The sequence below is a fragment of the Rhinolophus sinicus genome, linkage group LG03 (genome assembly GCF_036562045.2).
Source record: "Rhinolophus sinicus isolate RSC01 linkage group LG03, ASM3656204v1, whole genome shotgun sequence".
Lineage (NCBI taxonomy): Eukaryota > Metazoa > Chordata > Mammalia > Chiroptera > Rhinolophidae > Rhinolophus > Rhinolophus sinicus.
This window is the reverse complement of record NC_133753.1, coordinates 82,316,859-82,335,741: the sequence shown is the minus strand read 5'-3', so window position 1 is coordinate 82,335,741 and position 18,883 is coordinate 82,316,859. Positions and strand designations below refer to the sequence as shown.

Below are 18,883 nucleotides of genomic sequence, written 5' to 3'. Positions count from 1 at the left end.
CAAACCTAGACTAAAAATAAAGAGATTGAAAAAGATATTTCATGAAAATAGAAACGAGAAAAAGAAAAAAGCTGTGGTAGCAATACTTATACCAGACAAAACAGACTTAAAACAAAGGCTATAACAAGAGACCAAGAAGGACCCAGTAATCCGATTTCTGGGTAATTATCTGAAGAAACTCAAAACACTACTTCAAGGGGACATGTGCATGTATATGTTCATTGCAGCATTGATTACAATGGCCAAGATGTGGAGGCAGCCTGAGTGTCTGTAGATGTAAGAATGGATAAAGAGAAGGTGGTACATATATGTATATAATGAAATATTGCTCAGCCATGGAAGGGAATGGGTTCTTGCTATCGGCGGCAGCATAGATGAACCTGGAGGGTATTGTGCTGAGTGAAGTATGTCAGAGAAAGACAGATGCAATGCGATTTCACTTATATGTGGAATCTAAAGGACAAAACAAACAAACTCATAGATACAGAGATCATACTGATGGCTGCCACACAGAGGGGGTTGGGGGAATGGGTGAAAAAGAGGAAGGGATTAAGAAATACAAATTGGTTGTTACAAATTAGTCATGGGGATGTAGAGTATAGCATAAGGAATATAGTCAATAATATTGTAATAACTGTGTATGGCCTCAAATGGGTACTAGATTTATTGGGGTGATAGGTGGGAGAAGGGTTGGAGGCAGGGTGAAACAGGTGAAGGCATTAAGAAGTACAAGTTGGTAGTTACAAAATCGTCACTGGGATATAAAGTAAAGCATAGGGAATATAGTCAATAATATGGTAATAATTATGTATATGCCAGATGGCTACTAGACTAGTGAAATTATGTAAATGTCTACCCACTATGCCATACACCTGAAATTAATATGAAATAATATCGAATATCAATTGTAATTGAAAAATTAAAAGGGGGGAAATAGGTGAAGAGGAATAAGAGGTTCAGATTTCCAGGTACAAAACAAGTAAGTCATGGGAATGTAACGTATGGCATGGGGAATATAGTCCATAATATCGTAATAGCATTGTACAGTGTCACGTGGTTGCTGGACTTCATGGTGATTGCTTCTTTTGGTATACAAATGTTGAATAACTATGGTGTACACCTAAAACTAATATAATAGTGTATGTTAGCTATACTTTAATGAAAAGTTTTTTTTTTTAAGAAAAAAAATATGGAAAGGTACTGCACTTTTTGTCAACTTATGTCAAAGTTCTGGTATCATATCTATCTAAGAATTATAATTCAGAAGTGAGTTATTTTGTCACAGAGATTTGTATTAATGTTTATTTTAATCGAAAAATGAAGCGTCACATCTTCTAACAGAAAGTGAATTTGATGTGGCTGATTGATTTGCCATTGAGTTAATAGCAGACTTTTTTATATATTGTATCAGCAAAATCTATAGTCTAAGATTTTAATGAAAATATATTTACAGCATGTATATGTAACATACAGTACATACACTGGAAATTATATCTTTTGCAACAATTTAAACTTATGAATATTTTAATTATAGTTGTGAATTTAATACATAGTTTCTCAATATTCCTGTAGAGAGTACATGAGGAAAATGGTTGAAGACCACTGCACTAGACTGTAAGCTCCTGGAAGGCAGGCACTTTTACCTCATTGTTTTTTCTTTTTAAATCCCAGTTCGTTGCACAGTGTCCAATACATAAGCCTTTAGCATTCAGTATATATTTTTATGGCTGATCTAACGTATTTCACCTTAAGTGAGTTACTTGAGCTCTCTGGACCTGTTTGCTTATGTGTCAAATGTAATATACTTTTTTACCCAATAAATATGTGAAGTTCAGCTGAGATTATGTATGTGAAAGTGCTTTGGAAAGTATAAAGAAACAGTATAAATAGATTTTACTGTTTAAAAAAAAATAACAAAAACTTGCTAATAAGTATTAGTAAAAAAAAAAGGCAAGGAACATTTGAAAAAGAACAAATTAAGAGCATTCACAATTCCAGTTTCAAAACTTGGTACAGAGCAATTCTAATCAAACAATGTGGTACTTGCACCAAGGATAGATGTATCCATCAGTGGGATCAAATTGAGATTCCAGAAATAAACCCACACATCTGCGGTCAACTGATTTTCAACAGGGATGCCAAGACCATCCAGTGGAGAAAGAATAGTCTTTTGAACAAATGGTGCTGGAACAACTGGATAGCCACATGCAAAGAATGAATTTGGTCTCTTAACCTCGCCTTATGTACAAAAGTTAACTCAAAATAACTAAATGCAAGAGCTAAAACTAAAACTCTTAGAAGACAAAAAGGTAGACTTCATGGCCTTGAATTTGGCACAGGATCTTTTTTTCCCCTCAATTTTATTGAAGTATAATTCATAATAACTGGGATTTTTAGATATGACACTAAAAACATGAGTAACAAAGGAAAAAATCAATGAATTTGTCTTCATCAAAATTTAAATGTTTGTGCTTCAAAAGATACCATCAACAAAGTGAAAAGACAACCCACAAAATTAGAGAAAATAATTGGAAATCATATATGTGATAAGGGACTTACTCTAAAAGATACAAAGAACTCATAAATGAATAATTAGAAGACAGCCCAATGTGTAAATGACCAAAGGACCTGAATAAACATTTCTCCAAAGACATAAAATTGACCAATAAGCACATGAAAAGATGCTTGACATCATTATCTATCAGAAATGCAAATCAAAACCACAATGAGGTACCACTCATTAGGATGGCTAGAATCAGAAAATCAGACAGCAGTCATAACAACTATAGGCTAGGATTGGAGCAATCTGAATCCTCCTATACTGCTAGTAGGAATGTGAAATGGTGCAGTCTCAGTGAGAAACAACCTGGCATCTCATCAAACAGTAAGAGATTGAATTAGCATATGACGATAACTTCAACTTTTAGGTATATAACCAAGAGAAATGAAAATGTATGCTCACACAAAAACTTACACATGAATGTTATAGCAGCATTAGTCATAATAACTAAAAGTTGGAAATAACTCAAATGTCCATCAGTAGATGAATAGATAAATAAAATGTGGTATATCCATATAACAGAATATTATTCAGCCATAAAAAGGAATGAAGTACTGACATCTACTACAATGTGGACATACCTTGAAAACATGCTAAATGAAGGAAACCAGTGACAAAGACCATGTAGTATGGTCCATTTATATGAAATATTCACAACAGATATATATGCATATATTGCTACAGAAAGTAGACTATTGGTTGCTTAGGACTGACTGGGGGATGGGGTGACTGCTAAAGGGTAAGATTTTCTTTTTGAAGTGATAATGTTCTAAAATTGATTATGGTGATGAGTGCACTTATCTGTGACTATATTAAAATCCATTAAGTTGCACAGTGGGAACTTTCACTTCTGGGAAAATCAAGTACACATACTCTCCCTGTTCTTCATACTACATACAACAAAAACCCTGGACATTACATGTAAAAGAAACATGAAAAGACTGAAAGGTGGCAAGAAGACTGACCAACAATGGACTTCAGGACCAAGGAGTGACATGACGAGTTCTCAAGGTTTTCTTTTCTTCATATATTGGAGCTGAAGAAGCCAGCAACCTAGAAATATCAATGAGTGCAGACCAAAAAAAAAAAGCCAACAAAAGCCCACTCTTTCTAGCCAAAAGACCAGGAAAGGAACAACCTAGAAAAATAGAACATTTGGACAATAACTGCTCTACTTCAGCCAAACAGCACAGAAAATACGGTGACCACCCCATTCCCACCTCTGACGATAGGAGTCAACTAGGGAGCCTAGACTTCTACCCTCACAAGACTGTAATGAGGTATCCCCAGCACCACACTAGAGCAGTACCAGATAGTGTCAGAGAAGGCCAAGTACCAAGTCAAGACTTTCATCTTTGCCAGCTGGTAACAAGTCTCCCCATCCACACCCAAAACAGTGTCAGTGGAGAGTACAGAAGAAACCTGGCATTCCTTTCCCTCCCAGCAATAATGAGGTGCCCCTACCCCTCTCCCCTGGGGTAAGGCAAAGGAGGCCTAGTGGAGAATTAGGCCTTTCTCTGCACCCAGGTGTAATGAAACCACCCCTACTGCTGTGTCACCGGACATCACATAGGAAGCTGGAACGCCTACATCCACCTGGCAGTAATGAGGATCCCTTTCCCCAGGTGTCAGCAGAGGTTAAGTGGGGAACCTAGACTTCTACCTCTGCCCGGCCGAAATGAGGCAGTACTCCCTTGCTTCTCTGAAGGAGCTGTCACAAAACAGGTTTAAATAAGATTCATAGTCTCAGAACAATATGAAAATGTCCAGGCTTTAATCAGAAATTGTACTAAGAACCAGAAAGGTCTCAAGCTAAATGCAAAGACAAATAGATGCCAACACCAAGATGACAAAGATTTTATACTGACCATACTAGAAATGCTTCAACAAGCAATTAGGAATGCAGTTGAAACAAATGAAAAATAGAAAGTCTCAACAAAGAAATAGAAGATACAAAGAACTAAATGGAAAATTTTATAACTGAAAGCCATGGTGCAGACATTTTTTCACATGGTGCAGAGATTTGTTTTTATAATTCTCCACTTTATCAGATATTCAGGTTTTATTTTTTAAAATTTGCATAACTGATTTCTGTGAGTAGAGAGATGGAAGCAAGGTTTAAATTTTGTTTCTTCTTTCTTTATATTATTTCTTTAATTTTCTACAATGAGCTCAAGTTGCTGGTTTCCATGCATAACACAAGTTCAGGGAATATCATTCAGTGCAACAACCCTGATATTAGCATGTATTATATTTATAATCAGGAAAAAAGATATTTTAAAATCTTCACACAGATTGATTTGTAGTTTTTCAGTGCATTTGAAGTGTAGTTAAGTTCTGCATTTTGATATTTTTTTGGTCTAGGCTATGTTAGGAACTAATAATTAGGAAAGCAGTTGGTGATGAGTAAATATGACACAACTAATTAATCATTTTATCAAAGTGACATTACTGTTTTAATTTTTCCCGAAATCATTTCCAGCCTTGATTTTGTCACTTGATTTTTACTCTCTGGCATTGGTGTCCCCACAACCTTTACAATTTAGCATTGACACCTACTAGCCTAACTAAAGATGCATAGTACATAGCAGTTTTCTTTTCTAATTAACTCCTATTAATTAGGGATCCTTAACTACTTAAGAAAAAAATACCAGTGTGAACAGAGCAGCTCTAATAATTCTGGGTCAAGCATTGGTTGATAACATACAAAAAGACTTGTTCCCCATGTTTTTACCCAGTGAAATATTTGAGTCCTTTTCTACAGTGAGTTTTGTTTGGTTGATTAATATTACGTACCTCTTCATTGCTTCTAGGTAAATCTTACAAACCATTGTGGTTTCATGGGAGGACTACAAAAAAACAAAAGCACTGGATTGACCACACCATATTTTGCTACCTCTACCGTAGAAGTAATATTTCATGTATCAACAAGAATGCCCTCTGATTCTGATGACTCTTTGACCAAAAAAGTAAGTGTTGAGAGAAAAGTGCTAGTATTTAAGAAAATTTATACACATTTTATCAATTGCTAATTCTGAGTACTCTTCACCCAGTACCATCTTCAGAAACAGTATTGTTATGGAGCAAACTATTTTCCTTAATGATATGATTGAAGGTTATAGTCTTAACAGAGGATTTGCCTTCAAGAAAATGGAGATATGAAAAATTGAAAAACTTGTGTATGTATCCAACTTTGTGAAATTATATTTCAGGTCCTTTTGCACATAGATAGATACAATGTTTATACTGATTAATGGAGAGGAAAAAATTTAAATTATTACAAAGCACTTAAAATATAACATGCTTTATTATAAATTTTAACTAAAACTAATATAGCAGATAAAATAAGCCTTAATTAATTAAAATAAATTTTACTGCCTCAGAATTTACGAGATACAGTGGAGTGGTTTTAATGGCTCTCATCTTTTAAAACCTATACCACCATTTTCCAGTAGCTGGCACTGTCATTCAAAAATCATTCTAGTTACCACAGGGATACCTCCAAGTACAGTTGTGTATCCATGCTTGATTTAACAAAACCAAGGGGAGAAGAATCAAGGGAGAAACATTTTGAAAAGTAAAACCTTTCAAACATTTCTTTGCCTTTTCCTCCTCCTCCTCTTCAAAATTGCTGAATGTAGCCAACCTAATATCATAGGTCGTTTTACTTGATATTCTGTTCCCTGATATCAGAGCTCTTCACACTTTATTAATAAGCTATGAAAACAGTGTTCTCACACTTTTGAAAAGGAACTTCAGAACTCACAAATATTTTATAAGATTGATTTAATATCCTTGAGGCCTTTTATTTCCAGTTTGGAATATTGTTGGAAAATGCCTACTAAATGAATAATGGTTAGTAAAACTGATATATGGATGCTAATTCGATTGAAATGAGTAGTAAAGGTAGAGGTAATTGATAAATGACAATTATGAGTATAGTGCAAGAAGATAAATAATTTTAATCATTAAGAACTTGACAGAGACTCATATTTATCATTATTATTATTTTCATGACTCCGTGGATATAACTTTTAAACCCCGGAGCAGAATCTAGAATTAATAGTACCTTGGATTGCAAATTTAAGAACAGAACAAATATCTTTTTGTTGTTGTTGTTAAAATGCCTTTTTTTTTAAAAAAGAAAATTGTGTCAGGATATTTTTACTTCACTATATTAAACCTGACAATTATATGGTACTTTTGTTCCTGCAACCTTATAGAACTGTCAAATAATCAAATAAGTAAGATTTATTTCCTTCAAAAACATTCACAAGGGTTTGTCCTTAATTATTTAAGAAGAATCTGAAATGGATGTTTATCAATTCATTATCACAACAAAACTAATTTTAGAAATGAAAGTGCCATTTAAGAATTGTTAAATGGTTGAGTTCTAATTAAAGTACATTTAAATGGTGAAAATTTTAGTACTAGATTTATTAGAGAATTTTGAGGAATTAAACCTCGGACACTATTTGCTTCATGTATTAAGTATAGAGTTTTTTATTGTGAAATATGTATACAACATAAAATTTACCATTTTAACCATCTCTCAATGAAGTCCATTTACAGTGTTATACAACCATCACAAGTACCCATTTCCAGAACTTTTCATTTTCATTTAGTTCAAAATATTTTTTATTTTCTCTTAAGAATTCTTTGACCCATGTGTTATTTAGAAGTGTGGTGTTTAATCTCCAAGTATTTTAAAATTCCAAATGTCACTGCTTACACATGTATAGTACCTACCATATAAAAATGAAACCTGTCAAAATTGTAAATATGTAACAAAGCAGTGTTTTTTGGAAGGTATAGTTTTCTCAAGTAATAATTTAAATCAGTTTAAGTAAAATCTGTTCTATCAAGGTTGGAAGTTAATTGAAACATGTCACTTAATTCAGTAGAAAGGAAAATTTTACCTGGTCTCAGAATTCAGTATAACTATTCTAAACCTTTTCATAGAGACCTTTTCATAGAAATCAAAAAAACTTAACATTTATTTCTCTGTATACTGAGTTTCCGTTTTCCCTATTCTCTATGACTCTTGCCCTTAATCTGCTCTTCAGAGTCCTGGTATGTAAGATTTTTCAAAGTAACAGGCTTATATTTTAGCTCTATTATAGTATCAATTTCTTTTTAATAAAAGGTTAAATGTTTAAGCTTAATCATAGAAACCAGTTGTCGTATACCAGTTCTCCTTAATAAAAAATCACTTTCTGTATTGGCATTTTTTCTCCTGAATTTAATAAATTCCACATTAGTGGTAATAAGTTGAGGCCTAGAACATGTGTCCTATTACAAATGAACAATTGGATATCATTAGGTTGTCCCCCTTTCCTTTGTACATATATCTTTAGTGTGTTAATCCATTCAGTAGACACATTAATGAGCACTGGTTGAAGTGTAATATTGGAGGATGTAAGGCTCGTTGACCTCAGCATGGAGTTTAATACCTCTAATTAAATTAGATAGTCGACAATCAGTATAAAGAAATAGCCATGCCTCTGGCAAGCTAGAATTATTTCTGACTCTGGTTCTTTGTTTTAAACTTGAACGGAGAAAATCATTTGTATCTATTTTATAGAAACTAATTTTAGTCCTCAATTTTATTTAAAATATGTGGTGATTTTGTAAATTATTTTTAAGCATTTTATTTTCTCAGAATGTGAGGTAAATATCTTTGAGCCTGTTTAAATGTTAGACATTTTATTTCTTTTGATGGGAAGCTTTTTCAAGGCTCAAGGCGGTAGCAGCAGAATTTTTACAATATAGACTATACTTTTTGAACACATTAACCAAACATTCAGTCTAACAAAGTAGTCTCTCTTAGAAATATTATACCACCATATCAAAAACCCTGATATAACCCCAGTCCAAGCCATCTGTTCTATAAATTATCTCTACCTGAGGAAGATTAATGGAAAATGGTTAAAAATAATTTCCACTTAACTGAGTTTATTCACCCCTAAAAATCAAAAGTGCTACAAGCATTGGTGTAAAGTGTTCACAGGAGCTTGTCTCATTTCCTCTGTCTCCTTGTTCTGGCCACTTGCTGATACTCTGCTTCATAGGCAGCTGAATCATCCTTTTAGGAGTTTGATGAAGATCAAGTTGAGATAATTGTAACATACTTAGTTGGACTCTCTAGTCTATCTTTCATTTCCTGGACCCCCCAAAAGAGGAGACAGAAGCCCGTTATTTAAGTCAGTTTCCTCTAAAATAGTGTTAGTGTAATGGACAGCATTTCATTTTCTGTTTTGAAATTTGATCATAGTAGTTTCGCAAATAAATGAGCTTTACAGACCTGATCTGATTTTAATTTTAAATCTATTTTATTTATTTCATTTAAAAATAAAAATTGCAGTGTACTCTACTTTCCAAAGAACTATATACTGAATACAGTCTGGAAAATGAATTCAAAAAACAAATTTAAGGAATAACAGAATTTTCATTATTTTAGTAAAAGTATAGTTAATATAATAGTTGATAAATGCTATGGAATTATATTCATGGTTTCAGTCCCAAATATAACTGTACATAAAATAATTCTATTTTAATATCATAGACTCTACTCTTAACCACAATTTCTATAAATATACTCCTGATGACAAGAATAGAGGATAGAGAAACCAGATAGTATAATTGGTTCAGATTAAATTTATCTCACTACGGAATCGTATAATTTGGATGGTATAGCAATGGCTTTTCATTGCCTGTAGAATAAAATTTGAATTCCCCACTATGGCCTTCCATGCCCGTCCACCTGCCTACTTGTCTGATCTCCTGTTACTTTCCTTTTCATTTACCAGAGTCTGGCCTCACTCTCATTCTAACCAGCCAGCTTATCAAGCTTAATTCCCATCTCAGGAGCTATGCACTTCCTGTTCTTTCTATTTGAAATGCTCTTTCTCCATATCATCAGGCTTTCTCATTCTAACATTGTTCTAGTCTCAGACTCATGTGACAGTTCCTCAGAGAGATCTTTCCAGACCGTCCTAGTTAAAGAAGCCCCCTCCACCCAGTAACACTATCACATTACCCTGTTTTATTTTCTTCATAGCATTTACCACCATCAAAGTGGCATTTTTAAATAGGTGCCATAATTACAGATCATTCTGCTTTTATGCTATGCACTATGTAATAATAGAAAACAATTTACCAAGTACTGTGATTTGTCTTTGTAATAGTCTGCAGTATTTACTGAGTGCCCACTCTGCTAAAGTATCATATACTAGCTGCTCTGCTGTGCCTGTTGCTTCAAGAAGCTTTTCTTAATTATTAAAAATGAATGATACAGACAGGAAGTGAATGTGTAAAAACATGTGACTCTAAGAATGTGTATGAAAATAGATTTTTTTCACATGATTGAGAAGTATATGATTTGTATGTTTTGCTATTTATGAGTGTCTAGAAGGTGCGGGAAACCATGGGGGCTTGGGCAGTAAGTATTACTCAGTTTCAAGTTCTGTGTGTACACCCATTATCTCCTGAAGTGACTGCCTAACCTAATTAACTTCTCTGCATTCTTTAAGTGCCATTATAGACCAATTTTTCTTGTTACTTGCATTCAGGGAAGTATATTTAGAGCATTATCTATATTGTTAATTATTCATTTATTGCTTAGTTATTTTACTCTGTCTTCTCCATTGGACTTGAAGCTTTGTGAACAGAGACTATGTCTGTTTATCCTCACCGTTATATCTACAATAGCTAGCACAGTGCATTTACTCAGCTCTCAATATTTTCTAATGTTTGAAAGAAAGTGCATAGGAAAGACAGACGGAAGGAGGAGAGAAGGCCTTTTAGGAATTCATAAACTAGCCCAGGTGTACAGGAAGACTTGCCTCTGGCCTTTTTTAAAAAGGAAGAGCTTATTAGGAATACCGTAAGGAAAACAGAAATTGAAGACTTTCAGGTTTTGACCCTGAGTAACTATGAGTTGTTAGGCACTTTTAAATGGCGGAGGAATAGAGTAAGCTGACATTGTGGAAGAGACAATATAGTTACTTTACATGAATTCCAGTCTTCAGGTCCAGATGAATGATACTCCATGGCCCAGAGGAAATCTAGAATTGACTCTGGAATCTCTGCTAATAATCATGGAAAAGGAGAACACTGCCATAAGATAGGCAAACATCTGAGTTTCATAAAAAGACATTGAACAGGCCACCAACTACAAAAATTACTCATGTTCATGAGCTCCATGTCAATGCTTGTCAAAACAGGATTATTAAACAGATGGTTTGTGAGCACTTAGGTAATGAAGTAGTGATCACTAGGAGCCACCATGAGTTCACCATAACAAATCACGTCACAGTAACTTAATTTGTTTTAATAGGATTACTAGATCAGGGATGGCCACAGACAGTATAAAGCATTTAACTAAGTCATTTGTTGTGGACAAGTTGAAGAAATGTGGTCTTAATAATAGTTCAGTTAGTATATTCATAACTGGTTGTATAATCATATCTAGAGATATAAATTAACTAGTTAATGAGAGACAATATAGGGAGGTGGTTAAAGTATGGTTTCTGGAACTAGCCTGCCTGGGTTTCACCTCCACCACTTACTAGTTATGTGACCTTAGGCAAGTTGCTTTATCTTTTCAAGCTTCAATTCCTCACCTGTTAAAATAGAGGTAATAATAATTACACTTACCTTGTAGCATTGTTTTTAAAATTAAATAAATGGTCACAAAGCACTTAGGATAGTAATCATTTCATAACTGTGGATTTTTTTTTTTAATCAAGAGCAACATCTGTAATGACTTGCTATTAGGCTGGTTACCCAAACCTGACCCATTTGACACTCTTATCCAAAATGTAAATGAAGACACAATTTGAGTTTAAGGATAACCCAAATTTGGAAAAGAGAAAGGCAACACATTGAATAGCAGAAGCAGGCTAATGAAAGCCCTTGATAGGCTTAAAGCTAATCGGAACCTAGCAAGGTAAAATTTAGTAATAAATATGAATTCCTCTCTTTAGTTCTAGCAGTCAGTTGTACCTGCTTAAAAGAACGTGGTAAGAAAAAGACTTAGGGGTTTGAATTGACAACAACTTCTATGTGAGCCAACATTGTAAAAATGCAGAAAATAATTTATTGAACAGAACAAAGAGGAAGTAGTAGTCCCACTATGAGCTGGTTGTATCAGAACATGTGTTAATTCCAGACACTACAGTTTAATAGAAACATCAATAAAATGAAGTAATAATCCAAGATAATGAATAGGTTTGTAAACTATAAGAGGAACTCAGGACATTTGTATCGTGGAAAAGTTGAGATATATATTAGTCTATTCTCCAAATATCTGAAAAGATAATATATAGAATATAGATTGGATTTATTTGGTAAGCTTCATTTTGGAAGAATTAGCTTCAGGAAGATAGATTTTAGCTTAATATGAAGAATGTTCTAACGATGGTAGCTCTTTAAAAACGAATGGGCTGATTTGTGAATTTGTAAGCTTCCTAATCTTAGAAGTATTCAAGCAGAGACAGTGTTATTTGTCAGGAATACTGCAGTGGGAGTTCCTGTATTGGGTGGGAAATTAGAGCTTTAAAGTCTCTTCCAATGCTAATATTCTATAATGGTTTGAGGACTCTGATTGTACATATGCTGAATTTCACTTAACTGCTTTATCTTCATGATAATCAGCAGCCTATGTTATGTATCTTGAATTCCAGAATAACTTCAGCAGCAGTAGAAAGTGAATTTGGAAGAGTAGTTGGTTGCCAGTTATTTTAACAGAGCTATCTCATGTACAGAAGTCTGATACTCTGTTTCAGAAGTGATTGACATCGGGGTACAAAAGCATGTAGGTAGGAACTCCTTTGAGTGTTTTTAGAGTATATAAAAACCTGCTGAGTATATGTAGGACACAATCTTGTAAGTCCATAAGAGAAAAGGAATAAATAAAATATATGAAGTTTTTATGTCAAATAAATATGTCAAATACACTTCGGAAATTTCTGTTAACTGTTAACCACTCAAAATTGATATTTTCAGTAGTTTTTCAAAAATTTCTAAGATCCATAGCGATGACTAGCAATTTCTCAATTTGTGTTTTAATTATTATATAGCAGGCTTTAAAGACATAAAGATATAAAAACATGCCTCCTCTTGACAGCATAACTACTTTTTAGCATTTGAATATAAATGATAAAGGATGTTCTTGAAACTTTTCCGTTAAAATGCTTGAACATGTTTAGAATGACTTTGTTATACACATGGTTATGTGCCCAAAATATCTTCATTACAACATCATGGTAAAAATGTGTTGTTCTTTTCCATTAAACGTCTATAACATACTTTTAATCCTCTGTGGTGGATATTTGAAGAGAAGCCTTGGTTATAATATAAAACTACAGTTGCCTTTTCTCTCGTTTCTTTAGATAAGTGGGCACTAGAAATTATAGATAGCTTTGGCAAGAGTTCAAGGGTTAATGTAGCAGATAAATAAAAGGAATTTTCTGTAAATTGAGACCTGCATTATTTCAGTTGTCCTGTCTTTCCTAACCTAACTCATTTAATTTTAAAAAGTAAATACTTAAATTCTTCCTGACAGTGTGCTCAGCTTTTACTATCGTTTATTACTTCAATTATACTTGATATCACTTAGAACAATCTGCCATTTGGAAATCTCAGTATAGCCTGGAGCTTAGTATTAGATCTGGCTGCTATTGTAACATGTACAGCATATGACATTAATGTATCAAAATTAGATTGGATCATCCCTCCTGGTTAAATTTATTTCACATTTCTTTTGTATTCAGTTAACATAAACCTATTAGGGAAGCTGACACATGGGGATGGCTGTATAGGAAGGATATTTTTAAAGTATTTTGATTAAAAAATGAAATTACAGAACCATGGCTTTTCTGAATTGTGTAATCTTTTTTGGTTTTTAAAGATGTCACAAAGCCTGAATCCTGCATTTGTATCATTCAAGTATGTGTGGTGTAAATAATTAGAATTAAAACTTAAAATAAACAATATTTTGATATTTGAGGCCTGCCATCATGTATTTAGAGCAATAAGCACATTTATGGTTTCCAAAACCAAAAAAGATTTTTCTTTTAAACCTTAAAAAAAAAAAAAAAAAAGTCTTCCTTAAAGGAAAATAAAATTTTTATACTACATTTCTAAAATAATAGATTCTGGTCTGTTGATTTATCTGTAATAGCTGCCTCTATCTTATAATCCATCAAAGTATCTGAGAAAGCATTACTTGCTTAGAAATACAAGTTTTAAAGTTCAGGAATTTACCTTGGCTTTTTTGTGTGTGTATATTACATACTCCTACTTTGATAGACTCTCTCGTCAGAAAAATACACAAATAAAATTTTATAAATAACTTTTAAATATTCACAGACCCCTTGAACCTAGGTTAAGAACTCCAGGGTTAAAGGGTAACAGAAGAGAGCCTTTCATTAATTGGGATTTAACTTCTTTCTTTAAAGTATACATTTAACTTTTTTTCTACCCTGTGGTGTTTAAGCCAAAATAAATTGCATATTTCAGAAATAGAAATCACCAGTATGTTAGCTCATATTAAAAATTTTTTTTTTAATTAAATTTATTGGGGTGACAATGTTAGTAAAATTACATAGATTTCAGGTGTACAATTCTGTATTACTTCATCTATAAATCCCATTGTGTGTTCATCACCCAGAGTCAGTTCTCCTTCCATCACCATATATTCAATCCCCCTTACCCTCATCTCCCACCCCCCACCCCCCGACACTTATCCTAGTTTTCTGTTTCTAACTTTCCTATCTACAATGTCTCCAGTTATCTGAAAGTAATAGAAAAGCCTATGTGAGATATGCACCACAAATGGACTCAAATGTTTGCAGTGGCAGAATCAATCAATGTACTAAGAAAACCAAATTTTATATTGGTACAGTAATCTCTGTGAAGAAAAAGCAGGACTAATGGGCATTAAGTTCATTTTCCTAATAACTTATTAGGAATTCAGCTTTTGGATGCTTTGCTTTTTTATAATTTTAATCACCATAATGTTGACTCTCTCTGATTGCCAAAATACCTTTGTAAGTGCCACAAATATTTAAATAACTTCTTGAGAGTCTAACATCTCAAGAAGTCTATTTGGAAGAATTTCATAGGCAAAAAGAACCTGGGAATAAATTTGTTAAACCAAATACAGTAAACATTCTCATACTCAATAGCTTATTACCCAGTTTATGAATTATCTATTTCTTTTACTTCTCTTTCTGTTCCCAACTTTAGGCCAGTTCATTAGCACTTTCAGAGAGTGATCAGAAAAGAAAGAAGAATCTCAGATCAGTCACTTTTTAAAAACACCCTTTTAAACAGCCTTTTAAAAGTTTTGGTAGTGGAGGATTGGTGCAATTGTTAGTTAAGAAGAATATTTGTTTTGTATGTGAAGCTATTCTATCTAAGTTCTCTGTTTTTCATTGACTGTAGACCATTAAAAATTATCTGGTCTTCTGCAGTGTCTCCTGATGTCTTTGAGTGTGTTTCACAGGTTGTGAAAAATGATCAAATGAAATTTTTCAAATATAGTTTTTCTTTACCTTTTAAAGTATGTTATCAGTAGCTATGCAACTACTCACAGGGCTTTTCTGAAGCACTCTGAACTATTTTCTTGGTTTTTCCAGTTGAGACATTTAGGAAATGATGAAGTACACATTGTTTGGTCAGAGCATACTAGAGACTACAGGAGAGGAATTATTCCTACAGAATTTGGTGATGTCCTTATTGTAATATACCCAATGAAAAATCACATGTTCAGTATCCAGATAATGAAAAAACCAGAGGTAAGAATTTCTTATCTTACGTTTTAATAATATATTTTGAGTTCTATATGGGTTTGTGAGTTTCTTTTAGAAGATTTAGACCAGGCATCAAGTTGTGAAAATGGTGGGAAATGAGACACAGACTCTGGTAGCTATGTGAATTGGCTTAGTCTGGTTCAGAAGGAGCTAAAACAAGAAAAGTGGCAAGAAATTATTCAAATGAGAGAAGGCTTGGTAGTGCCAGAGTGGAAGTTCCTTTATGCTAAGATCACAAAGGATTTACCCTTTATTAAGAGGATGATTACCATTTCTTAAAAGATACAGTGAGAAGTAATAATTTCCTTTAGAACAGGATGAATGATTCCAACATTTTTAGTTGATACATCTTACTGAAATTACGTGATTATTCAGTCGTGTCAATTAATAAATGAGAATTCTAAAAAGTTAAAAAAAAAAGCCAAGTAGTTCTAGTTGGATGTCCTTACACTGTAAGGGTTGAAACATGCTTGCAGATGTATTTTCTTGAGAAATAAAGTTTGATAGCATTTTGTTGTCTCTCTTTTCTTTTTAATTGAATACTTTTAGTTTATAGAAAACTTACTTTTTGACGGTTGATCATGAATCCTAAGAATTTCTTGAATTGGATTAAGTGTCCATGTGTGAATTTAAGCTTATGGTCAGGTGTTTTAAAGGTTCATCTAAACCGGAGGTCAACAAACTATGGCCACTTCCTGTTTTGTACAAAATGCACGCTAAGAATGTTTTTTACGTTTTAATAGGTTTTTCATTTTTAAAAAAATCAAAGAATGACATACAGCAGAGATAATATGTGGCCACAAGCCTAAAATATTTACTGCATTATCCACAGCTCATGTCTTTGCCTTCAGCTGCCACTTATACCAACCATATTCAAATAGAATAACTTGAAATTGTCAGTCACCTGATAAAAATGACAGTTATCAAAACATAGATTTCTTTTTTCTGATAAACCATGTAGTAAAAGTGTTTTAGGTTCTGTAGTAAAGCTGGTATCACACAAAAACAATGAAAAACTAACTTGGTGCCTGTAAGAATATCTCTTTCCTGTGTCTCGTACTTAATGGAGGAAACAGAATTTATTTCCAGTGTTGGATTTTTTTGTACAATTGAAGCTACAAAAATTGGAAAATTGGCAGGGAGTATACTCATAAATTATTCACTCAATTACATGAAGCACACAGTTCTTTTGAATGGAAACTCTGTAGATCTTTGGCATTTTTTGTTTATTGTCCTAGTATAAATGACCCATCATGGGAAAGAATTGAATTTGAGTAGTATTTCTACTGAAGGAAGAACTAAAGGGGAAGCAGAAACACTTTTGTATGCAAACAGTGTCTTAATTGTTCTTATTTACAGCCTTTCTCCAATTTTTAAAATTGTGTTCTAAATTTTCAATCAGGTTCCCTTCTTTGGCCCACTTTTTGATGGTGCTATTGTGAATGGAAAGGTCCTACCCATTATGGTTCGAGCAACAGCTATAAATGCAAGCCGTGCACTGAAATCTCTGATTCCACTATATCAAAACTTGTATCCTTTTGAACAGTATGGTTTCTACTCTAATATGTGTCTGCTTTCCAAGGTAAATATTTCTAGTGTGTTGTTAATACCTTTGAATTTCTGTTTATTGATATATAGATGATGGAGTTCCTCCTCAGTATTTGAGCATTTATGATACTGGAATGATGTATTTTTTTATATACTTTTAAATCAATACTTAACCTTTTGATTAATTAATTGGAGCCCCATTATGTGGTAGGCACTCTGCTACTCTGGATGTGCAGAGAGATCCAAAACAGTCATTGCATAGTACTCAATCTAGTTGAAGAAATACACTATTTTCAGCATATGTGCTTACATGTGCTGTAATAGTGTTATGCAGAGTATTCTGGAAGTTTAATAATATGGGGCCTCATTCATTTGGAAGGGGTGGTGGTGTTAGGAAACACTTTTGAGAAATGTGAGGACTGAACCAATCTTTAAAGATAGTTAAGACTTCATCAGGTAGACGGAATTAAGGAAATTCCAGAAGCAGAAGGAACAACATAGAGACATGGAAGTAGAAGAGGTCGTGGAGTGTTTAAGAACATGGTTTCTGGAGCCTGATTGCCTGAACTAAAATGCTGGCCACCACGTTTTTAGCTTATGTAGCCTTGGGCAAGTTATTTAACTTCTTTCAGCCTCAAATTCCTTATATATAAAATGAGAATGAAAATGTGTAGCTTATGGTGTTGTAAGAACTGAATGAATCAATATGTATAAAGTTCTTAGAACAGTGCCTGGAACACAATATGCAAATGCATACAGTTTTAAATTTTGAATTGTTTTCTGATATTCCTTTCTAAAATAGGTTTGTGTTTTCCTTTACTTTTTCTATATGATTAAAAATATTTTAATGCTTTTATATAATAAGTTATAGATTTAAGCTGTACAGGAAAGGCTTTTTAAAATGTCCTGTGTTCTATTCCACATGATACGGATTTATAGTAAGTCTCCTGCATACATTTTCTTCTTTTGATGAAAATTAAGCAATCTACTTCCTATGTAATTGCTCATGTATTCGGATACTATGAGATGGAATTGTAGGTGGATCATGGTATGTTACGTTGATTAAGCTTAGTGACAGCACTTCTTATTTATGGCAGTTATATCTTCACTTACTTTAAGTTGAAAACTCAGATTTGAAATGGTCACTGTAGTGAAATGTAAAGAGTCAGTGTATTATTTCCTGCCTATCTCTATAAAGGTCACTAACTTTACAAGGAATATACAAATTATGACCCACTAACTCATTTTATCCACATTGTCAGCTCCACTGAAGTTGTTTCTTTCTGACCTTTGCCTCTTTACAGTTCGCCTGATTCTGATGTTCATCCTGAGGGTAGTGTCCTCTACTATTTTATTTAAGACACAGTTGAAAAAATGCCTTACATCTTTTGGGAAAGTGGTGAGAGAGAGATTAGATTGTAATACAAAACTCTATTTGCTTCTGATGTCATAAAGCAGGAACTCGATTTATTGAGCAAATATAAACTATTTCTGGCCCGAGGTACAAATAACATTTAAGATGCACACCTTACCAAATAGTTAAGAAATGAAAAATTAAAAGTGTTGGGGAGATGGCTTAATTTTCCTGTACCCAGATTCATACACTTGAGAGCTATTTCAGATTTGCGTGTTACAGTAGAGGTATGATAGTTGGATTTGCAGTTAGCAAACATTGATTTTAACTTAAGCTCAGCCCTGTCATCTTGGTCCAGCCACAGAATCTCTAAACCTTACTTTCTTTCTTCATCTGGAAAAATGATGCTAACAACCATCTTGGAATTGTTGTGAAGGTTACATGAGATAATGAATTTGGATGTGCTTAGTAAATGAAATAAGGTACATTATTTTGTGCAATGATTAATTCTGTTGTGTGTAAAGATTACAGTCAATATAAAACAACTCTACCCAACACCAAGGAATTGCCTAATTGGGTTTTTATGTTTGCTTGGTTGGTGGG

General features: G+C 33.4%; 1 protein-coding gene across 16 annotated transcripts in view; it reads left to right on the top strand.

Moving 5' to 3' along the window:
• RALGAPA1 (Ral GTPase activating protein catalytic subunit alpha 1) overlaps positions 1–18,883 on the top strand; it is a 212,429-nt gene that overhangs the window by 160,343 nt on the left and 33,203 nt on the right. For all 16 annotated transcript variants that reach the window (XR_012494845.1, XM_074328151.1, XM_019750426.2 and 13 more), the window contains 3 exons: positions 5,374–5,529; positions 15,205–15,363; positions 16,781–16,908. Coding sequence is in view for 15 of the 16 variants with exons in the window: in XM_074328151.1 (XP_074184252.1) it covers positions 5,374–5,529; positions 15,205–15,363; positions 16,781–16,908 (443 nt within the window). In the remaining variant the exon portion in view is untranslated. The remainder of the gene's footprint in view (positions 1–5,373; positions 5,530–15,204; positions 15,364–16,780; positions 16,909–18,883) is intronic.